Source organism: Dipodomys merriami, unplaced genomic scaffold, assembly GCF_024711535.1.
Source record: "Dipodomys merriami isolate MVZ:Mamm:240054 unplaced genomic scaffold, mDipMer1.0.p SCAF_28, whole genome shotgun sequence".
Taxonomy (NCBI): Eukaryota; Metazoa; Chordata; class Mammalia; order Rodentia; family Heteromyidae; genus Dipodomys; species Dipodomys merriami.
Genome location: NW_027204270.1, coordinates 639,925 through 662,896, shown reverse-complemented (window position 1 = coordinate 662,896; position 22,972 = coordinate 639,925). Strand labels below are relative to the sequence as shown.

Genomic DNA, 22,972 nt, shown 5'->3' with positions numbered 1-22,972 from the left:
GGCCCGGGCGCTGTCCCAGCTCCCCAGCTCAAGGCGAGCGCTCCACCGCTTCAGCCACGGCGCCACCAATCGAGAAACTCCCTTGTTTCCTTGGCTCGGACTAGTGACTGACTGAAGTGACTGATTGCTGGATTGATCATCTATGGCCCCGTCCCCGGCTCCGCTCCCTCCCCCAGGCTCCGCCCCTCCCCCAGTGCGCGCCCCCCCTGCTCCGCGCCCCGGCTCCGCCCCCTACCCCGCTCCGCGCCCTCAGCCCCGCCTCCGGCTCCGCGCCCCCTCTCCCGGCTCCGCGCCCCCTCTCCCGGCTCCGCGCCCCCTCCCCCGGCTCCGCGCCCCCTCCCCCGGCTCCGCCCCCGGCTCCGCGCCCCCGCCCCCGGCTCCGCGCCCCCTCTCCCGGCTCCGCGCCCCCTCTCCCGGCTCCGCCCCCCGCTCCGCGCCCCCTCCCCCGGCTCCGCGCCCCCTCTCCCGGCTCCGCGCCCCCTCCCCCGGCTCCGCGCCCTCGCCCCCGGCTCCGCGCCCCCTCCCCCGGCTCCGCGCCCCCTCCCCCGGCTCCGCGCCCCCTCCCCCGGCTCCGCCCCCCGCTCCGCGCCCCCTCCCCCGGCTCCGGGCCCCCTCCCCCGGCTCCGCGCCCCCTCCCCCGGCTCCGCCCCCGGATCCGCGCCCCCTCCCCCGGCTCCGCCCCCGGCTCCGCGCCCCCGCCCCCGGCTCCACCCCCGGCTCCGCGCCCCTCCCCCGGCTCCGCCCCCGGCTCCGCGCCCCCTCCCCCGGCTCCGCGCCCCCTCCCCCGGCTCCGCGCCCTCGCCCCCGGCTCCGCGCCCCCTCCCCCGGCTCCGCCCTCGGCTCCGCGCCCCCGCCCCCGGCTCCGCCCCCGGCTCCGCGCCCCCGCCCCCGGCTCCGCGCCCTCTCCCCCGGCTCCGCCCCCGGCTCCGCGCCCCCGCCCCCGGCTCCGCCCCCGGCTCCGCGCCCTCTCCCCCGGCTCCGCCCCCGGCTCCGCGCCCTCTCCCCCGGCTCCGCCCCCGGCTCCGCGCCCTCTCCCCCGGCTCCGCCCCCGGCTCCGCGCCCCCGCCCCCGGCTCCGCACCGCCCACCCCCACTCCCCGCCGGGGCGGGGCGCCGGAGCCCGTCGAGGAGTCCGCGTCTTCCTGCGCGTCACGTCCGGCCCCGAGGCCCCGGGGCGTCGGGGCTCTGAACCCCGGTCAAGCCCGGGTGCCGCGGGCCCTAGGACTCGCGTGGAGTCCCGCGGCGGCGGCGCCGCGGGCCGGGCGGCTGGGCCGGTGGATGAGCGGGGCCCGCGGTCGTCAGCCCGCGCCGGGCCGCCCTGGCGGAGCCGCGCGCCCCTCCGCGCCGGGGGCCGCGCCCGGAGGCCCAGCCTGGGCCCGCGCCCGCCTCCGCGCACCGGGCGGCGGGGACGGCGGGGCGCGCGGCGGCGGCGGCGGCGGCGGGCGGACGACCGCGGAGGCCGCGGAGACGCCGGGACCGGAAGACGCAGGTTAGACGCGGCCGGCGCCGGGCCCCTCCGCCCCCCCCCCGTCCCCGCCGCCCGGCCCCCCCGTCCCCGCCGCCCCCCCCCGTCCCCGCCGCCCGGCCCCCCCGTCCCCGCCGCCCGCCCCCCCGTCCCCGCCCCCCCCGTCCCCGCCGCCCGGCCCCCCCCGTCCCCGCCGCCCGGCCCCCCCATCCCCGCCGCCCGGCCCCCCCGTCCCCGCCGCCCCCCCCGTCCTCGCCGCCCGCCCCCCCGTCCCCGCCGCCCGCCCCCCCGTCCCCGCCCCCCCCGTCCCCGCCGCCCGGCCCCCCCGTCCCCGCTGCCCCCCCCCAGTCCCCGCCGCCCGGCCCCCCCCCCGTCCCCACCGCCCGGCCTCCCCCCCCGGCCCCCCCGTCCCCGTCGCCCGGCCCCCCGTCCCCACCGACCCCCTGTCCCCGCCGCCCCCTGTCCCTGCTGCCCGGCCCCCCGTCCCCGTCGGCCCCCCCCCCCCCCCCCCCCGTCCCCGCCGCCCGGGCTCGGGGCTCTGTGAGTTCTGTAGCCAGAGAATAAAACAAACGGGGACCGGGGCGGGAGGCCGGGCCGTGGGGGGGGGAGGTGATGAGGGGGGGAGGCCGGAGGGGGGAGGCCGGGCAGGGGGGGCTGGGAGGCCGGGCGGGGTGGGGGTGGTGAGGGGGGAGGCCGGGCAGGGGGTCGGGAGGGGGGGAGGCCGGGGTGGTCTCCAGGCCCATCTCCAGTATGACAGCTGGCCAGCTATGCGACTTGGTAGAGGTGAGGTGCATGGTGGAGGGCCGTCTGGCTGAGGCAGAGCCTGCGTGGACAGCCCCTGTGTGTGCACAGCCTGCCTGTGCAGACCTGGGAGTGCAGACCTGCGTGTGCAGACCTGTGTGCAGGGCCTGCGTGTGCAGACCTGCGCGTACAGATACTGTGTGTGCACAGCCTGCCTGTGCAGACCTGCGCCTGCAGACCCTATGCATGCACAGCCTGCCTGTGCAGACCTGCGCATGCAGACCTGCGTGTACAGAGCCTGTGTGTGCAGACCTGCGTGTGTGGGGAGATCTGCGCGTGCAGAGCCTGCCTTTGCAGACCTGTGTGTGCAGATCTGCGCGTGCACAGTCTACATGTTCAGCGCATGCGTGTGCAGACCTGCGTGTGCACACTGTGTGCAGAGCTTGCGTGTGCGGAGCTTGCATGTGCAGACTTGTGTGCAGAACCTGCGCGTGCAGACATGTGTGTGCAGAGCCTGCGTGTGCAGACCTGTATGTGCAGAGCTTGCGTGTGCAGAGCCTGCGCGTGCAGACCTGTATGTGCAGAGCTTGCGTGTGCAGGCCTGAGAGTGCAGAGGCAGACCTGCTCTGCTGCTTGTGAAGTGACTTCGCACAGGATGCCAAGTCCTTCTGGAGACAGTCTAAGGAGAAGGGAGCCATTGAAAGGGGGGAAGGAACATTAAGGGAGGAAGCAGGCTTGTGAGTAGGAATAGGGGGAACTCCACAAGAGCAAGGAAGGGCAAGACGCTGTCTGAGAAGAAATGTACTCTTGTTGGTTGTTGTCCTGGGGCTTGAACTCAGGGCCTGGGCGCTGTCCCTGAACTTCTCTTGCTCAAGGCTAGCGCTCTACCACTTGAGCCACAGCAACACTTCTGGCTTTTTCTGTGTATGTGGTGCTGAGGAATTGAACCCAGGGCTTCATGCATGCTAGGCAAGCACTCTACCACTGAGCCACCTTCCCAGCCCACAGGACCCGTTGTTAATGTCGATAAACTGAAAAATGCTGGAAGGGAAGGCAGGGATGGGAGTCCACTTCCTGAGCTGACTGTGGCTGGTAATGTGCTGTTTGCCGAGACTTCAGGCCCAGCAAAATCAGAGCTGGCTCCGTAGGTGGTCATGAAAGTTTGCCCTTTCCATCGGTGACAGACTTCTGTCAGGATCAATGCATGTGCCTACCCTGAGCTCCTTAGCCCGGGCACATGGACTTCCAGCTTCTCTGTTTTAAAAGCAGACCTGGGTGACAGACCGGGGCATTCTCCAGGTGGCTCTGGGGGTAAACCAGAGGTGGAACCTCTGGATTCCACTGTGTAGGATTTGTGTTTCCATATATTTTTGTCTAAAATGCCCTGCTGACAGTTTGAACCATGCCAAATCTGGGGCTTGAACTTAGGGCCTGGGCATTTCTCCCCAACCTTTTTTCCTCAAAGCTGGTACTCAACCACCTGAGCCACAGTTCGATTTCCAGCTTTTCTGGTGGCTAAATGGAGATAAGAGTCTCATAAACTTTCCTGCCTGGGCTGGCTTCAAACCAACCCTCTGATCTCAGCCTCCTCCTGGTTAGGATGGCAGTGTCAGCTGCCAGTGTGCCGGGCTGCTCCAGAGCCTGTTAACTGAGAATTAAGGAAACAAAGTCCGATGGGTTTTACAAAAATGACAGTTTGCTGGTACTCTGGCTGACAGTTGGAGGGAGCAGCGTTCGGGTGGCTCTGGGGCCCGGTGTCTTCCCTGTGCTTCTGAGCCCTGCATGTGACACTGGGTGCACACTGCTCAGGAGAGGAGGCTTCTGACCCAGGGTCAGAAGGGCACCCAGGCAATGAAGCTTTTATCTGTGCTGGATGTACTTTAACATCTGCGAGGTTGGCGATGACTCAGACCTTTATGGCCAGTGAGCCACACCCCCAAGTTCAAGTTCAGCTGCTCAGTCTGTTTCCAGGCCCACGCAGGTGCACACAACCACCGGTTCTTCAGAGCACTTGATGTCTGTTCCCCGATCAATGCCGACCCTTGGTCTTTTGCAGGATAAGAATTGCTTTTCTCTGAGAGCAACTGAGAAAGAACAGACTGGAAAGCCCGGGAACCAGGACTGGGTGAGTGGCTCTCTGGATCAGCAAAACCCAGATTCACCCTTCAGCCCTCAGGGTTCTCTGCCTGCTCAGTGTCTGCTGCGGACACAGCGGGGGGCTGGGCGTGGGCAGTGATGCCAGCCTCAGCTGTTCCTCAAGCATGAGCAGCCCCAGGGTTCACTTGGCCGGGGCCGGGGAGAACCCGTATGCCACTAGAGGATGTGCTGTGGTGGGAAGCCTGTAAGATACCCTGTAACCCCAGAGCCCCTCTGCCCGGTGGTTCCACCCTGGCCTTGCTGGAGCAGGAGTGAGGCATGTCTCAGGTGAGGTGATAAAGAGTCTGATGAGCGGTGCTACTGGTTTTGAGGTTGCTGGTGGAGGAGCCGGGGACCCTCCCCCCGCACTCCGCAGAGCGGCAGCCTGCTTCTGCATAGTCCGTCTGAGTAACTCCCAGACCAGCCAACAGCTGAGCCACAGCTTCCTGGGAGATTTCAGCCAGAGGTTCTGCAAGTGTACCCCAGTTCCTGCCCCTGAGACACAGGCTTGTGAGCCGGTGAGAGAGAAGGCCTGTGTTCACACCCCAGTACCAAAGTAACACAAAAAAAGTTCCGAGTTTAGCCACTACGGTTTTTTTTAGTCCAGAATGAGTCAGTACACTAGGGCTTTGGTTGAAGTTCTCTTTTCCTACCTCAGGTCAGGAAGACATATTTCTTTATTTTTTCCTTAAAGTATCAAAACTTAAAAGTTTTAAAGGGCTAGGAAGGTGGCTCAGTGGTAGAGCGCTTGCCTTACATGCCTGAGGCCCTGGGTTTCATTCCTCAGCACCACATAAGCAGAATTTAAAAAAAGCCGGAAGTGGCGCTGTGGCTCAAGTGGTAGAGCGCTAGCCTTGAGCTGAAGAGCTGAGGGACAGCGCCCAGGCCCAGAGTTCAGACCCCATGACCAGACCCCCCCCAAAAAAAAAAGTTTTAAAATTTAGCTGGGTGCTGGTGGCTTACGCCTGTCATCCAAGCTACCCAGGAGGCTGAGCTTAGGATCACGGTTCAAAGCCAGGCTGGGCAGGAAACTCAGACTCTTATCTCCAATAAACCACTCAGAAAACTGGAAGTGGTGCTGTGGCTCAAATGGTAGAGCACTTTTCTTAAACTGAAGAGCTGAGGGACAGTATCCAGGCCCAGAGTTCAAGACCCACCACCAACCCAAAAAAAAAAAGTTTTAAAATTTGGGGCTGGAAGTTGGCTCAGTGGTAGAGTACTCGCTTCGCATGCATGAGGCCCTGGGTTCAATTCCTCAGCACCACATAAGCAGAAAAGCCAGAAGTGGCGCCGTGGTTCAAGTGGTAAAGCGCTAACCTTGATCTGAAGAACTGAGGGTCAGTGCCCAGGACCAGAGTTCAAGCCCCACAACCAACCAAAAAAAAAAACAAAACCCAAAAAGTTTTAAAGTTCAGTACATTTTCAGGAGCCAGCTTGAGAGCGGCGCTTCCCCAGCCCACTGCCCCTGACCTGCTGGGAGCTGTCTCTTCTGGTGAGTCAGGTAGAACCTTGTGTGTGTGCACGTGCACAGGCCCTCATGCCTGTGGGTGTGCCAGCACTGGGGTCGAACGCCAGGCTTTACATTCTTCCTTATGTTTTTTGCTCCAGGCTAGTGCTCTTTCACTTGAACCAGAGCTCCACTTCCAGAAGGCTTTTGGTGGTTAACTGGAGATGAGGTGTCTCATGGAAGTTCCTGCCAGGCTGAACCTTGATCCTCAGATCTCAGCTCCTGAATTGTTAGGATTACAGATAGAATCTTCCAAGAATGACTGTTAGGACCGTCTGAGCCAGTGTGTAACTCAGTGTCGATGGGCTGCTCGGTGGGAGCTGGGGTGTGCGCAGGGAGAGCTCTAGAACCACAAACAACCAAGCAAGCTGAGACGGCATTACCAGGTTAAGTATTGAGTGTTGCCACACTTACTAGTCTGTGGCCTTTTTTTGTGACAAGGTCTTGGCTGAGGCCTAGGCTGACTTGACCTTACATTCCTCCATCCACTCCGCTTGCCCGCCTCCCTCCCACAGCCACCCCCCCCCCCCCCTTAGCTCTGGGCAGATCTGTCCTGGCTCTGTGCACCGATAGGATTTCCCCTTGTGTGGGGACCTGTGGTCTGTCCTGTGGGAACTGTGGTCCGTCCCGTGTGAGGACCTGTGGTCCGTCCTGTGCCTTCCTGTGTGGGGCCTGTAGTTTGCCCTGTGGTGACCTGTGGTCTGTTTCATGGGACCTGTGGTTCATCCTGTGTGAGGGCCTGTGATCTGTTGTATGTGGGGCCGTGACTTGTCCTGTGGCCCCTGTGCTCCTTCCCTCGATGATCTGTGCGCCATCCAGATTCAAGGCCTTCCTTTACCTTGCTGGTCTCTGGTTTCTTTTCTTTCTGCAAATGATTTTCACGTAATCCACTTAAAACATGTTGTGATTCCAAGTTATAGTTTCAGGGCTGGGAAGGTGGCTCAGTGGTAGAGTGCTTGCCTTGCATGCCTGAGGCTCTGGGTTCGATTCCTCAGCACCACATAAGCAAAAAGAAAAAAGCCGGAAGTGTTGCTGTGGCTCAAGTGGTAGAGCGCTAGCCTTGAGCTGAAGAGCTGAGGGACAGCACCCAGGCCCAGAGTTCAGGCCCCACGACCGGACCAAAAACAAAAACAAGTTATAGTTTCATCAGTTCTCAAATTTAGCATTCATCTTTTGTGTGTGTATGCCAGTATTGGGGCTTGAACTCGGGTACTCAAGTTCTTGCTTAGCTTTTTCATTCAAGGTTGATGTTCTACCACTTAAGCAATAGCTCCACTTGCAGCTTTTTGGTGATTAATTGGAGATAAGTATCCCACAGACTTTTCTGCTCAGGCTGACTTTGAACCAAGATCCTCAGATCTCAGCCTCCTGAGTTGCTAGGATTACAGGTGTGAACCACTGGTGCCTGGCTGGTAGTTGATTTTTGTTTTTTGTTTTTGCCTGGGGCTTGAACTCGGGGCCTGAGCACTGTCCCTGAGCTTCTGGGGGGGTCCGGTTGTGGAGCCTGATCTCTGGGTCTGGGCGCTGCCCCTCAGCTCTTCAGCTCAAGGCTCGCACCCTACTACTTGAGCCACAGAGCCACTTCCGGCTTTTTTTTTTTTTCATTTTGTTATGTGGTGCTGAGGAATCGAACCCAGGGCTTCTGGCATGCAAGGCAAGCACTCCACCACTGAGCCACCTTCCCAGCCTCTGTCCCTGAGCTTCTTTGGCTCAAGGCTAGTGCTCTACCACTTGAGCCACAGCGCCATTTCCAGCTTTTTCTGTGTATGTGGTCCTGAGTAATGGAACCCAAGGCTTCATGTGTGCTAGGCAAACACTCTATCACTAAGCCATGTTCCCAGCCTTGGTGGTTTCACCTTTGACCACCAGGTCATGGCAGTGTTTCTCCAGGGTGAGGTCATGCTTTCCGCCTTCTTTTGTTGTTGTTGTTGTTGTTGTTGTTGGTCATGGGGCTTGAATCTGGGCCTGGGCATTGTCCCTCAGCTCTTCAGGTCAAGGCGAGCGCTCTACCGCTTGAGCTACAGCGCCACTTCGGTTTTTCTGGTGGTTTATTGGAGATAACAGTCTCATGGACTTTCCTGCCGGGGCTGGCTTTGAACCGCCATCCCCAGATCTCAGCCTCCTGAGCAGCTAGGATGACAGGCGTGAGCCACCGGCACCCAGTGCTTCCCCCTGCTTAACAAGGAAACAGTTTGCTGGTTTGCCACTGAATTTCGTGGGCACTCCATCTGCCCCCTTTCAGCCTGCAGAGTTAGTTCTGATGGCTTCTCCTGCTGGTGTGTTCTGTCCTGTCTGTGTGCAGCTCTGGGGGCTGCAGACCTCCAGCCATCATCCTGGCTCATGGCCAGGATCATCCTGGAGCCACAGGCAACTGAAGCCGTGCCCTTCATCTCAGATCCTCATCACTGCTCTGTGTCTGCCAGGTCCTCAGTCCTGATCTCGATTTGCATGTTTCCTGTCTGACCCTGTTGGGTCTGCTGCTAGCTGCTGTGGTTGCTGGGGTCACCCTGGGCAAGGCCGCAGAGCAGTCTGGATGCCCACACCTCCTCTCCTGCTCCGTGTCAGGATGTGATGAGTTCTGAGTGCCCCGGAGCACCCTGGGACTGAGACTCCTCACTTGACCCGGGTCACGTGGGGGGGGGGGCTTCCAGGGGCCATTCACCGGCTCTGGTAGGGAGCAGATGCCCCCGCCCGTGAGATTGCGTGCCTGTTGTCCAAGGCCCTTTGTGTCTGTTTGTGCAGGTAAAACTGGGTCTTTTTTTTTGGTCAGTTGTGGGGCTTGAACTCGGCTTGGGCGCTGTCCCTGCGTTCTTCAGCCCAAGGAGAGCACTCTACTGCTTGAGCCACAGAGCCACTTCCGGTTTTCGAGTGGTTTATTGGAGATAACAGTTTCACGGACTTTCCTGCCTAGGCTGGCTTTGAACCGAGATTCTCAGATCTCAGCCTCCTCAGTAGCTAGGATTCCAGGCATGAGCCACCGGTGCCCAGCAGGTTGTGGTTGTTGTATCAGTACTGGGACCTGAACTCAGGGTTTCTTGCTTTCCCTTGGCTTTGTCATTCTACTTCTGCTTTGGCACTTTACTTCCGAGCCATCCCTTGACTTTGCCAGTTGGTCGGAGGGAAGAGTCCCTCCAACGTAGTCATCCCTCAGAGTGCTCTGCTAGTTTTCTCTCTGGTTCGCTGTTACCTGCCTGGACCCAGGGGGAAGGGTTTGAAGTCTGGAACCTTCTTTCCTGCCTTGTGGAACACTGGAACCAGCCTTGTGGTTACAGCATCTTGGTTGACTTTCTTCCTTTCTGGGCTTTCCTTTTCTTTCTTTCTTTGTTTTTCCCCCTTCGGTCCTGAGGCTTCAACTCTGGGCCTGAGCAGTGGTCTCTGAGCTTCTTTTGCTCAAGGCTAGCACTCTACCACTTGAGCCACAGCGCCACTTCCAGCTTTTTCTGCTTATGTGATACTGAGGAACGGAACCCAGGGCTTCATGCGTGCAAGGCCAGCACTCTGCCACTGAGCCCCAGGTTGTTGAACTTTCACCTGGGGCCTGGCCCCTTTGTTCTGTGCCTGGCTGAAGCTTTAGGCATTCCCTTAATGCACATCTGGAGTCTGGGGCCTCTGCAGGTTTGTGTGTGTGCGGGGGTGTTCAGACACCCTGCAGCCAGTCTTACAGGGGTCCAGGGTGCTGGGGCACAGACGTTCTGTTGTGTGCATATCCTGCAGGGTACACGTGGCCTGCAGGGCCAGGAGGAGAAGAGGAAGTGTGTGGTGTGAAGCAGGAACAGGTCCAGGTCATAGACTGGTTCAGACACCTGGGTACCAGTTCAGATACCTGGGTACCAGTTGCTTAAGCCTAATTCCAGCAAGGGCAGAACAGGAGGACTGCTTTACCTGGGCAGTGCCTCCTCAGACATTGTAACAGAGGCCTGAGCACCTTGCGTGAGCCTTTGATCCAATGCACAGCACTGGTCTAGAAAGTCGCAGAAAGCAACTGGGACACCTGGAAGAGGTCACGTCTGCATCCGCTGAGGTCACATCTGAATCTGATGTGGCCACACCTTTCTCCCACCTGGTCCCACCTCTTACCTGGTCCCACTTCCCTTTACCTGTACACACCTTTCCCCGCCCCTACCCTAGATAAGACCTAACCCAGGGCCAGACGCTCTCTTTTGCCAGCCGAGTGGAGTGCCAGCCTTGCCTGGTCCTAGCAGGTCTACTGAATAAACCCACCCCTTACCTGAAAAAAAAAGAAAGAAAGAAAGAAAGTCAATTCTGGGCCTGTAGCATAACCCAAACCATCTTGAGAGATTGTTGTACAAGTATTGGGACCCCACATCTCCAGGGCTGCTGGGAAAATGGCCCTGCAAATGAGGGGCCCCACCCCGAGAACTCTGATCATAGGTGGACGGTGCATTATCAGAGGCCACACCTTAAAGATGTGGGGCTGGGAAGGTGGCTCAGTGGTAGAGTGCTTGCCTCGGATGCATGCGGCTCTGGGTTCCATTCCTCAGCACCACATAAGCAGAAAAAGCTGGAAGTGGCACTGTGCCTCAAGTGGTAGAGCGCTAGCCTTTTGCTGAAGAGCTGAGGGACAGCGCCCAGGCCCAGAGTTCAGGCCCAACAACTGGCAAAAAAAAAAGATCTGAGAAAAACGGACGGGTTTGCCATGGATCCAGACAGGACCTCTGCAGGTGGCAGATGCAGCGGCTGAAGTTAACTCTGTCCCTCCCACTGTGAGCCCCTGAACAAAATGTCTGGAGGACATGAAGAGTGAAGGCCCAGTGCTGGAGGGCAGAGAGCTGCTGGTTAAGACCAGGTGGCAGAGCCACTGGTTGGAAAAATGTGCCCCAGAGCCTCAGGCCCCTTGGAGCTGGGCAGGGCCTCTGGGCCCCGCCTGCTGTGGTGGGGAAGGGGGAGGACAGGGGGACAGGACCTGGGGACCCCGGCCGCTTCCTTGCAGGGCGGGCTGTCTACCTCTTATGCCACCCCAGACCCCTATTTGTGCTTTTGAAACTAGCTCACCTTGATGACTGAAACTCTGAGTAACACTGACCGTTCAGCTTCAGTAACAGGTCTCCTTTTCTTAACGTTGCAGCCTGAATGTTCATTCACGCTTCCCGGGGCCATGGTCCTGCGGGCTGGGACTCATGCCTGACTCATGCCGTCTGCCCCTGAGCTCCACCCCTCAGCCCAGGCCTCAGCATGGCGTCCTCCGCAAAGCCTCAGGTGCTGCCAGAGGTGGTGCCCTGCTCTGAGGAGGAGCAGAAGGGGAAGCCTCTGGGCTCCTGGGGCTCTCTTTTTGGGCACCGGAGTGAGAAGGTTGTGTTTGCGAAGGGCGGGGCCCCGGAGGAGAGCCTGCTCACCGTCACCCTCACCGAGACCACCGTCATCGAGTCGGACCTGGGTGTGTGGAGCTCGCGGGCGCTCCTCTACCTCACGCTCTGGTTCTTCTTCAGCTTCTGCACGCTCTTCCTCAACAAGTACATCCTATCCCTGCTGGAGGGCGAGCCCAGCATGCTAGGTACAGTGACGGCTGGGGCCTGGGCAGCCGCCTCTGACCTGGGGCGGAGGTCCCCCAGGTGCTGTTCCCAGCCTGCCCGTCCCCCTCCCCCAGGCGCTGTGCAAATGCTGTCCACCACACTCATCGGATGTGTCAAGATATTTGTCCCTTGCTGCTTGTATCAGCACAAGCCCCGGCCCTCGTACCCGCCCAACTTCATCATGACCATGCTCTTCGTGGGCCTGATGAGGTAAGGAACGCCACCTTCGGGTGAATGTCTTGATTCTCAGATAGGAAAAGTGTTTCTGGTCTCTGCTTGTGCTGACAGACCAGGCTCAAGCTCCTGGGTGTAGAGGGCACGCTGGGGCACTCACAGAGTGGCAGGCATGGGATTACAGGGGGGTCACAGGTGTGCAGGTGTGGCTCCCAGGGGATCACAGGGCATGCAGGTGTAGGGCTCCCTGGGGTTTACTTCTATGAGTCCTGGTTCCACATGGATTTATGCAGACTTTCTGGACGCCTTGGAGGTGGTATTGTAACTGCAGTGAGAGGAGGAGGTGGGCAGGGGGGAGCCAGGCCCCGCACCTCTAGGCAGTGCAGTCACCTTCACATTGCGCAGCCACCCTTGGAGCTGAAGGCCAGGCCTCCACACATGGAGGGAGGGCCAAGGTGGTGGAATACCAACCAGAGGGCCCACAGGCTGGAGCTATCTCTTGGGGCCTCTCTCCTGTGTGCTGTGTGTGTGCATGTGCACACACCAGTACTGGAGCTTGAACTCAGGGCCTCACACTCTTGCTTGGCTTTTTTACTCAAGGCTGGCACTCTACCATTTGGGTCACACTTCCACTTAATTGGAGATGAATGTGGTGGACCTCTGCCCAGGCTGGCTCTGAAGCACGACCCTCACTCAGGTCTCACCTCCTGATAGCTAGGATCGCCGTGTGAGCCAGAGCTGCCCTGTGTGGACAGGCTCGTCCTCACGCTGCTTTTGCTTTGAGGTTTGCGACCGTGGTGTTGGGGCTGGTGAGCCTGAAGAACGTGGCGGTTTCCTTCGCTGAGACGGTGAAGAGCTCCGCGCCCATCTTCACGGTGATCCTGTCTCGGATGATCCTGGGGGAGTACACAGGTGCGGACTCCCCTGCGCCCCCTCCCGCCTGGCCCACCAGCTCCTCGGGCCTGGCCGGCTGCCTCGGGCCCCGTCCGCTCCTCCTGGGGCAGCCCCAGGGGGAAGCTCAGACCTTGTCCGGAAAACAAGCTTTAGAAGCACCAGGTTGTGGGCCAGTCTGTGGATGGAGCTGCAGGTCTCTCCTGTCCTGCAGGGGTAGAGATGGGGACAGTCGCACTCCTGGGGAGGGCTGCAGCGGCACCTGCGTGTTTTGCCTTTCCCAGGGCTGCTGGTCAACCTGTCCCTTGTCCCTGTGATGGGGGGGCTGGCACTGTGCACTGCCACTGAGCTGAGCTTCAACGTCCTGGGGTTTTCAGCTGCGTTGTCCACCAATGTCATGGACTGGTGAGTCACGGGAGGGGCACAGGCTTTCCTGCTCCTGCGCTGGGCCCAGGAACACTCAGTGCAGACAAGTCAGCCACGGCAGGGGAGCCTGGCCCAGATTTGGTGTACGGTCCTGAGACCTTGAATGCTGACAGCACAGTGTAAGCGCAGCCCTACCAAGTACACGTGTATGTCCAACACACACAGAACCAGCATGGCAAGTGGGGCGCTGGTGGCTCACACCTGTAGTCCCAGCTACTCAGGAAGCTACCTGTTCCAGGCTAGCTTGGGCAGAAGTCCTTTGAGACCCCTTCTCATCCAAGACCTCAGCCTGGTGGTGCACACCTGCCATCCCGCTACACGAGAGACCAAGATTAGGAGGCCCGTGGTTCTAGAACAGCCTAGCAAAAACATTGATTAGACTGTCTCAGTGGAAGAGGGGTGGGTGGTGCATGCCTGTAATTCTAGCTCCTACAGAAAGCATAAAAGACATTCAGTCATATGACCAGACAAAAGGCAAATCCCTATCTAAAAAATAACCAGTGCAAGCTGGGCACCGGTGGTGCACCGGTGGCTCATGCCTGTAATCCTAGCTACTCAGGAGGTTGAGGTCTGAGAATTTCAGTTCAAATCCAGGCTAGACAGCCAAGTCTGTATCACTCTTACCTCCAGTTAACTAGCAAATAAGCAAGAGTTGTGGCTCCTATGGTAGAGCACCAGCCATGAGAAGAGAAAGCTCTAAGGGGCAGTGCTCAGGCTGAGTTCAAGCCCCAGTACTTACACCAAAACAGTGCGAAGAAGAGCTGGAGGCATGGCTCAGGTAGAGTGCCTGCGTAGCAAGCACGAGGCCCTGAGTTCACACCCTTCCACCCCCAGAGGGGCAGCCAGGCATGGGCCTCGCCCTCCCCCGATGCTGGACACACCCAGCCTAGGACCACAGGCCGGCCGGCACGTCCACACTCCTGCATGACCTCTTGTCTCTGTTCTAGCTTGCAGAATGTCTTCTCAAAAAAGCTCCTGAGTGGGGACAAGTACAAGTTCTCGTGAGTGTCTTCCGGGGAGGCTCGTGGGTGGGTGTCCACCCCGTGAAGGCTCCGTGTGCCCAGTATAAACACCTGAGCTGCGTCCTACTTGGTGTAGGGAGCAGCCTGGGCTGGCACCACCAGCTGTTCTGTGCTGGTCCTTCCCTTCCTTGTCCCGGGGCGTGGGCCTGGGGCATTCCTGGTGCCGGCGGGCGGGCAAGTGCGCGCTGGGGCATTCTGGTAGAGTGACGCCCCCACAGGGCCCCGGAGCTGCAGTTCTACACCAGCGCAGCCGCCACGGCCATGCTCATCCCTGCCTGGATCTTCTTCATGGTGGGTTTGACCACTGTTCCTCTGGCTCTCGGGGTGCACAGCTGGTTGCGGGGAGGAAAACACAGCTGGGAGGCTCTTAGGCAACTGCGTCCCTGCCGGTCTGTGGTGGTTTGCTGAGATTTATGTGCAAGGGTTTTTTTAGGTTTGCTTACCTTATTGTTGGGCTTGAACTCAGTGCTTGGGCACTGTCCCTGCGCTTGTGTGCTCAAAGCTAGCGCTTTACCACTGAGCCACAGCTCCACTTTGGGCTTTTTTGATGGTTATTTGGCAATAAGAGTCTCACAGACTTTTCCTGTCTGTGCTGGCTTTAAATTGCAGTCCTCAGATCTCAGCCTCCCAAGTAGCTGGGATTACAGGCATGAGCCACTGGAGCCTGGCTGTTTAGGTTTTGGGGAGCTGTTGTACTCCCTGCAGGTGGCCACACCCTTTCACCCCACCAGGGCCAAGGGGTCACCATTTCCTCAGGTCCTCATTAATGCTTGTTTTCTGCCTTTTTCTTTTTTTTCTTTTTTTTTTTTTTTCTTTTTATGTATCCATCCTAGGGGTTTGAACTCAGGACCCAGGTGCTATCCCTGATCTTTTTTGTTCAAGGCTGGCTCTCTACCACTTGAGCCCCAGTTCCACTTTTGGCTTTCTGGTGGTTTAAATGGAGATAAGACTTTCGTGGACTCTCCTGCCTGGCCTGGCTTTTAAACTGTGATCCTCAGATCTCAGCCTCCTGAGTAACTGGGATTACAGGCAGGAGCCACCAGTTCCTGGCTGCTTGTTTGTTTGCATTTTGTTTGGTCTTCTAGAGGACAAAGTTTCGGTATGCGATCCAGGTTGGCCTTGAACTCACAGTCCTGCCTCAGCCTCCCAGGGTGCATGCAGTACCTGGTTTGTTTTCCACAGCAACTGTCCTAAAAGTATGCAGTGGGTTTGTTTGGTTTAGTTTTTTTGTCAGTCGTGGGTCTTGAACTCTGGGCCTGGGTGCTGTCCCTGAGATCTTCAGCTCAAGGCTAGTGCTCTACTGCTTGAGCCACAGCGCCACTTCTGGTTTTCTGGTGGTTTATTGGCAATTAGAGTCTCAGGGACTTTCCTGCCTGGGCTGGCTTTGAACCGGGATCCTCAGATCTCAGCCTCCTGAGTAGCTAGGATGACAGGCATGGGCCACCGGCTCCCGGCATCAGTGCAGTTTTTATTCTACTCTGGGCCACGCACGTTGAGAGTCCTGGTAAAGGCCGTTGGGCTGTCACCCTGACGGTCACCTGCAGCGCTCTCCTCAACGTCACTGGCTTCACCTGACTGCGGGGTGTTGGTGATGTGACCCCTCCCTGGCGGGGTGTACCAGTGGGCACAGGCCAGCGCCGCACCCTTGTATTCTGGCTTTAGGATGTGCCTGTGATTGGGAGGAGTGGGAAGAGCTTCAGCTACAGCCAGGACATTGTGCTGCTGCTGCTGACAGACGGTGCCCTGTTCCACCTCCAGAGCGTCACCGCCTATGCCCTCATGGGGAAGATCTCCCCTGTGACCTTCAGGTGGGCACGGGGCATCCCTGGGGTCTGCAGGGAAGGCTAACATGTGGGCAGTTTCATGAAAGCTATCCAGGGTTCTTCCATAGTGCTAACTGGCCACCCAGCACAGGTGCAGTGGGTCTTCAGAGGAGCCCTATAAGGAGTCAGCATGGGACAGGTTCCTGGTCCTGGAGTACCACTCTGAAGTGCTGTCCACTACTACCTCTGCTGCTGCGGCCCACGCCGCAGCCGCTGGCCACATTGGCCAGAGAGTAATTTGTTCAGTGACTCTTGGTTTCTAGCGCTGGAGATTGAACTCAGGGCTTTGCACTCTCCAGGCAGACACTCTGCCACTCAAGCCACACCTCCAGCCCCTCTTTTCATTGGTTATTCTCAAGGCGGGATCTCACAGGAGGCGTGGCCAGACTCAGCTGTGGGCCTTCTGCCTCTGCTGCCCTGGCTGGCTGGCAGTGAGGCCCGGGCCACCGCGCCCAGCCATTGTGCTTCTGTTGTATCTGGGGACACCAGAGTGTCTGTTTGCCCAGCTAATCAGTTGAGATGGAGCTTCTGCAACTGTATTCCTGGGCTGGCCTCAAACCAAGATGTCTGGATCTCCACTTCCCCAGTATCTAGGCCCACAGGCTGGAGCCACCAGTCCTGAAAGATAGATCTTTTATTGTCTTTCATCAATTTATATGTGAGTGATGTGAGTGGCCAGTGCTGGCCTCTGGAAGCCCGTCGGCCTGTGCCGCTCTCTTGCTGGGACAGGTCCCATCCCAGAGGTATGCGTCTTCCAGCAGCAGTTAGATGGAGGTGCTCTTGTCGTGAGGGCTGATCCCTGGCTCTGTCCTGCTCTGTTGGTAGACCTGATTTTTTAAACTTCAAACTGTCATGGGGAGGTGGGCAGGACAATGGGGAGGTAGATGAGGACTTCTGGAATGTGCAGACAGTGCACGTGATAGCCAAGCTGCTGCCCGGCCAGCAGTGGACACTCAGGGCCCCCCCCCCCCCCCCCCGCCATCCCTGAACTCCCATCTAGCTGGGTCACACGGTGTCTGAGGCCACATCAGATGTCAGGGAGGAGACCCCTCTCCCCAACAGGCTCACGATTCTCAAACTTGGATCTTCAGTATTGGTGATCATTCCTAAACAATATAACAACTATCTACGTAGCATTTGTGTTTTATTAGCATTTTATATTGTTTAGGGATTGATGACAGGAAGAAGATCTGTATACACTTCAGGTGGCTTTGAGGCTCAGACTGAGCTATGTAGGGAGACCCTATCTCAAAATATAGAGAAGGGCTGGGAATGTGGCTCACTGGTGGAGCATTTGCCTTGCATGCATGAAGCCCTGGGTTCGATTCCTCAGTCCTACATAAATGGAAAAAGCCAGAAGTGGTGCTGTGACTCAAGTGGTAGAGTGCTAGCCTTGAACAAAAGAAGCTCAGGGAGGGGGCTGGGAAGGTGGCTCAGTGGTAGAGCGCTTGCCTTGCATGCATGAGGCCCTGGGTTCGATTCCTCAGCACCACATAAGCAAAAAGAAAAAAGCTGGAAGTGGCGCTGAGGCTCAAGTGGTAAAGTGCTAGCCTTGAGCTGAAGAGCTGAGGGACAGCGCCCAGGCCCAGAGTTCAGGCCCCACGACCGGACCCAAAATAAATAAATAAATAAATAGAATCACGGGTGTGCACCACTGTGCCTGGCCACTCCCACTTGAGGCTGCTGCTATGTGGCAGACCCACACTTTGCGCCTCTGATGTTTTTTGTAACAAAAAAGTGCTCAACTCCAGAGAAAAAGAAGGAATGCAGTAGCCAGTAAAAGGCTCTCGATCTGTGTCCCCACAAGGCCCAGGCCCCCGGGGCTCCCGCGTGGCGGCACAGAGGTGTGCATCTGGGGTGGGCTTGCCGGGGTGGGCGCGGGGCCTCACCTGCCTTCTGCCCCGTTGCCGCAGTGTCGCCAGCACCGTGAAGCATGCGCTGTCCATCTGGCTCAGCATCATCGTTTTTGGCAACAAAATCACCAGCCTGTCCGCCATTGGCACCATCCTTGTGACAGTGGGAGTGTTGCTGTACACCAAGGCCCGGCAGCGCCAGCAGGAGGCCGTGCAGAGCCTGGCCGCAGCGGGCACAGAGGCCCCGGGCCCCCAGGAGCCCCGACAGCACCACTGAGCACAGGACTCACTGAGCACAGGCTGCCCAGCTGCCGCGTGCGCTGCACCGTCCCCCACCGCGGGCCGGGCTGGAGGGGGGTGTGAGGCTCTTCTCCCTGGGACTCATGTTTAATGGTGAGTGCTGAGCACTGCAGGAGGGAGGGGGCAGGCGGCCACAGCTCACAGCCTGGCACACTTAAGGCTGCCCTGAGGTGACCGTAGCTCCTGGGGCAACCTGAATGAGCGTGCCCCGCCTGGTGGTAGCTGGGAAGTTATCACCAAGCCAGCAAATCACAGGGACCCATGGCTCCAAGTGGCCAGACCCAGAAACAAGGGCGGGGGTGCGGGGACTTGCTTCCCTCCCTGACTGCGCTTGCGTGGTCCTGAGGTCACCTGGGGACGCCATTAAATTGCCTGGGAAGGGCAGAGCCCCTTCTTGGCCTGGACTGCCCTGAGTCCCCACCTTCTGCTGATGCTGCCTGTCCTGTTCTGAGTCCCACGTGGGCAGAGCTTGGGTCCCTGATGCTGGGGTCAGCAGCTCTGCCATATGTCTGTGCAGGGACACATAGGACAGGGCAGAGCCTTCGTACTTATTCAGTGACACTCTGTCTTAGCAAAGCAAGTGCCAAAGGTTTCGGGAGTCCCTGTGCAGGAGGTGATGGCGTCCTGCGGGACTGCGGCCAGGTGTGTGAAGCCCCCTCCTCGCCAGCTCAGGAGGGACAAAGGGGACCGTGCCCTGAGCCCTGGAGGCTGAGGTTTCATTTCATTCTTCATCTCTGGGGTTCTGAGGGGGGCTCCGTTTTTCACCAGCCAGTCTTGGAGACCTTCTGCATCAGCCTGAGCCCTGGGGCTCTTGGGCTGAAGCTGCTGGCAACGTCTAACTTCCCTTCCCCACTCCTCAGGCCTTCGGTGCCCATGACAGCCCACTTGGCTTCCAGCCTGGAGAGTACAAAAGCAGCCCCTGCAGGAGGTTAACATCTCAGAAATAAAGAGCAATAATTACGCCTCAGTAACATCTTCCTACTTGAAAGTCTGCCATGATGAATAGAAATGAGGCCTTTTAACCTGCAAGCCACCTTTTAAAACACTGCCCTCCTGTCTCTGGGACCAGCCAGCTGTGCAGTCTGCACTGAGGTCGCCTCTGCTGTGAAGATGATTTCACGACTTTAAAGATGATCTTGCCCAGGTTTCTCCTTCCTTTCCTCCAAAGAAAACACAGTGGAGGTGCCCTGGGGAGGGATGTGGGCTTGATCTGCACAGCAAGTTCGTCTACTCAAGAGCAAAGCTCCCAAGCTTTTGCTACAAGGAGGAAGATGCAACTCTGTAGGCGTTAGTTGGAGGAGCCCCAGCCCTCCTGCAGACCACGCCTGAGGGTTCAGTGGCTTCCGAGTATTGTTGGGAATGCCTGGCCTGAGTGCCACAGTGGCGTAAGAAACGATTCCTTCCCCCCCCCCCCCCCCCCCCCCCGTTTTCCCCCAAGCCCCGTAAACAAAACATTTTCTAAAGTTGTGAGCAAGTGAGGCAATTTCCTGTGACACTCCTGAGATGCCTCCCCCCCCAGGCTCTGGCCCCACATTCCTGCCCCATCTCTTCACCACACCTTGCTTCCCACGTGTTGCTTCCCACAGTTGTTCCAGGACAGTTCGAAGTGCAGCCTGACCACTTATGATTGTACAGACGTTTTTTTTAATTAATGTTGTCTAGTACTTTTATGTAGAATAGTATGTTCTCGTGTGCAGAAGCACTTACACTGTGTGTTGTTACTTGGGTAATTCCTCCTTTATCCAGGCCATTGTCTGTGCCTTTGTAAGCTGGACAGAACTTCCAAGTGGGGCCTTCACTTATTTGCCACATATTTGGAGGCATACAAGTTTTGGAGTATGGTTTAGTGCTACAGCACTCTCCGGGAGGTGTGAGCCTGGTAGCTCTGCCGCTCAGACCCTCTGCCAGCCCTTTCGCTCTGGGTTGTTTTCAGGGAGGGTACCACCTTTTGTCTGGGGTCCTCGACCAGGATGCTGTCTAGGGCTCCCCCGTGGCTGTGTACCACCTGGCTTATTTGTTGAAATGAGCTGTTGCTAACTTTTTGCCCTGGTTGGCCTGAAACCTCCTATCCCCACCTCCCAAGTGACTGAGGCTACAGCCATGCACACAGCGCTGACCTAAAAATACTTTTATTTTCTGTTAATCATAAATTCCTCTATATCAACATTATATCAACATTATATATCTGCTTATGAAGTTGAGAATACTCTTGCACAATCCAAAATGTGTCTTTAATTTGAGAAAAATAAACATGGTGAATCAGAGGCCCTAAGGGGGGGGGGGGGGCGGATTACAAGGAATATCAGCCAGGTGCCAGTGGCTCAGGCTTGTATTCCTAGCTACTTGGGAGGCTAACATCTGAGGACTGAGGATCAAAGCCAGCATGGACAGACAAATCCAAAAGACTTACACCCAATTAACCATTAAAAAGCCAGAACCAGGGGCTGGGAAGGTGGCTCAGTGGTGGCTTGCCTCGCATGCATGAGGCCCTGGGTTTGATTGCTTAGCACCACATAAGCAGAAAAAGCCGGAAGTGGCATTGTGGCTCAAGTGGTAGAGCACTGGCCTTGAGCTGAAGAGCTGAGGGACAGCGCCCAGGCCCAGAGTTCAGTCCCCACAACTGGCAAAAAAAAAAAGCCAGAACCAGAGAATGAAAGCCCTAAATTTAAGCCCCAGTACCAACACGTACACATTCGCATGTGTGCGTACACGTATACACACATACACACAACTGTCAGCCAAATAGAGCTCTGCTCTGCTCAGTAGTGCCTTTAAATCTTTACCACAAAACCAGCACACTTTAGCTTCCTGGTTTAGCTCAATAGAGATTGTGGAGGTACAGCGCATTTTCACATCTACCAAATGAGGTGCTTCCCAGTGCTTCAGAATGTTTACGTTGGAAGTGGTGGTGTGGCTCCAAGTGATAAGAGTACCAGCATTGAGTGAAAATGCCCAATAAGGAAAGGAGGCCTTGAGTTCAAGTCCCAGCACAGATACACAAATATTTATACTGTTTCCTTGATTTGGAAACTAAACCAAGGAAGTTATTAAAGATAGAAATCTTTTCTGGGGGGGGCGGTGCTTTTAAGCCTAGGGTCCTTGAGCTAGAGATCATTCAGCCTTAGTGTCAAAAGTGCTGGGGTTACAAGGATGGTCATGATGCCTGATTTCTGATTAAGTTTTTTTTTAATTTAATTTTATTTTGCCTTTGACCAATATTCTGTTATGGACTTTTTTTTCTTTTTCAAAATATAGCCTGCCTTGTAACTTCATCTCTCCTTTTTGGGGATTTGAACTCAACACTTCACTAAGTTGGCACTCTACAACTTCAGCTACCCTTCCATTTCTGCTTTTTGCTGGGTATTTGGGAGGTAGGAGTTTCAAACTTGTCTGAACAGACTGGCCTTGAACCATAATTCTCCAGATCTCAGCCTCCTGAGAGGCTAGAGTTATAGGTGTAAGCTACTAGTATTGTTTCCCCCTTCTTTCCCCCCCACCCCTCCAAGTGCTAGGGATTGAACCTAGGGCTGTGCGCCTGCTAGGCAAGCTGAACCACTGAGCCACACACCCAGCACATTTTCTCAGTTTGTAAATAAGAATGTTTAGCTTGGGAAGGGGAAACAAAGGAGGAGGCAATGATGCTTGGTAAGAAATGTACTCATTACCTTACCCATGTAATTGTATCCCCTCTACAGTATTTTCACAATTAAAAAAAAAAAGTATGGGGAAAAAAAATGTTTAGCTCTTCTGGACAAGGACCAGGAGTAGATCCTCAAGATTATGGTGACCATGGACAAGCTGTACCCACTCCAGCTCAGAGCAAAGGACTTACCAGCTATGGGGTCTCTGAAATACTTACCGTTTTCTTTGGGGCTCAGATTGTTTGCAGTTATTCCAATTGGAAAAAGTCTCGTTTGTATTTCAAGTTTTCATTTTTGGAAAGTGTATTTTTGTCCAAGTGTGATTTAGAGGCTCTCTGCAGGTGAGGGCGTCTGCACAAGTGGTGGTGTAGAGTCCTTTTGATGAGGGCCTCATGACATTCCCACCTTGAGAAAATTTGAGGTCAGACATGGGGTGCATGTGTGTGACCTCAGCCATTCCCAGAGGCAGGAGGATGGAGCACTGGAGGCCAGGCAGGGCACAGCTGCTGAGACCTACCTCAGAGGGAGGTGTGGTAAGCAGGAGACATGGGTCTAGTAGAGCCTTTGCCTCCCATCTGAGATGGAATTCAGTTCCAGTATTGCCAAAAAAGAAAAACTTGAGAACTATCCTTGCCTACTTCAGTGCGGTCATATTTGTTTTATACCAAGCAAAACTGAATTAAAGTACAGGATACAAAAGTTACGTGTACCGTGTTTTGAATTCACCTGTTGCAGTATTCATGTTGGTAGCCTAGTGCCGCCTACAACACGGTCTGTAAATACGTGCGTGAGTCTTGGTTCTGCTGTGCGATGAGCCGGCCCAGTGCATTGTCCTGGGGCTACGGCCTGCCCAGGTCAGTCTACAGGAGAAAGGCATGGAAGCTACTGTCAAAGGCCTTCTTCTGAAAGAGGAAAACAAAGGTCAAGTATTTTTTTTTTTAATTTTTATTTTTGTGGGTCGTGCGGCCTGAACTCTGGGCCTGGGCGCTGTCCCTCAGCTCTTCAGCTCGAGGCTAGCGCTCTACCACTTGAGCCATAAGTGCCACTTCCGGCTTTTTGCTTGTGTGGTTGGTGCTGAGGAATCGAACCCAGGGCCTCATGCGTGCAAGGCAAGCGCTCTACCACGGAGCCAGCTTCCCAGCCCAAAGGGCAAGTATTCTTCGTGGGACTCCTCGGTCCTGAAGTACCGTCGGTCTGTCCACTCCCCGCCATTTCACAGCACGGACGCGGGAAGGGCGCTTCCCGGCTTCAGAGCTCGAGGATTCAAGTCACCAGGGACGAGGGGAGTCGACCCCCGCCTAGCGGAGCCGGGTGCAAACGCCGCGGGGCCGCCCTGGCCCCGGGTTCAGAGGTCGGCGCCGGCCGAGCCCCGCTTCCCCCAGCTGCCCGGGGCGGCCGGGCGGACGGCGGGGGGCCAACAGGGCCGCCGCGGGCACCGGCGGCCTCGGGGCGCGGCTCGGGGT

At 57.3% G+C, this 22,972-nt stretch overlaps 1 protein-coding gene across 3 annotated transcripts; it reads left to right on the top strand.

Annotated features, from left to right (window-relative positions):
- The first annotated feature begins 1,167 nt into the window (after nucleotides 1-1,167).
- On the top strand, nucleotides 1,168-22,208 carry Slc35e2b (solute carrier family 35 member E2B). 3 transcript variants are annotated; one of them, XM_070037108.1, is made up of 11 exons: nucleotides 1,168-1,488; nucleotides 4,262-4,330; nucleotides 10,935-11,065; nucleotides 11,174-11,360; nucleotides 11,454-11,589; nucleotides 12,338-12,465; nucleotides 12,729-12,849; nucleotides 13,818-13,871; nucleotides 14,111-14,183; nucleotides 15,555-15,700; nucleotides 17,629-17,938. In XM_070037108.1, exons 3-11 carry the CDS (start codon nucleotides 11,042-11,044, stop codon nucleotides 17,843-17,845), a joined length of 1,086 nt encoding a protein of 361 aa, XP_069893209.1. In that variant the 5' UTR covers nucleotides 1,168-1,488; nucleotides 4,262-4,330; nucleotides 10,935-11,041; the 3' UTR covers nucleotides 17,846-17,938. The 3 variants fall into 3 exon arrangements, with proteins under 3 accessions (XP_069893209.1, XP_069893207.1, XP_069893208.1); XM_070037106.1 differs by having other exon boundaries at nucleotides 10,935-11,360; XM_070037107.1 differs by lacking the exon at nucleotides 15,555-15,700 and having other exon boundaries at nucleotides 10,935-11,360; nucleotides 17,629-22,208.
- Nucleotides 22,209-22,972: the final 764 nt, after the last annotated feature.

What these genes read in the sequence shown, in the direction of transcription:
- Slc35e2b (XM_070037106.1), top strand. Translation starts at nt 11,042, where the DNA reads ATGGCGTCCTCCGCAAAGCCTCAGGTGCTGCCAGAGGTGGTGCCCTGC. An exon ending in CTCTTCGTGGGCCTGATGAG is followed by an intron (nt 11,590 to 12,337) that starts GTAAGGAACGCC and finishes TTTTGCTTTGAG; the next exon opens with GTTTGCGACCGTGGTGTTGG. An exon ending in ATCTCCCCTGTGACCTTCAG is followed by an intron (nt 15,701 to 17,628) that starts GTGGGCACGGGG and finishes CCGTTGCCGCAG; the next exon opens with TGTCGCCAGCACCGTGAAGC.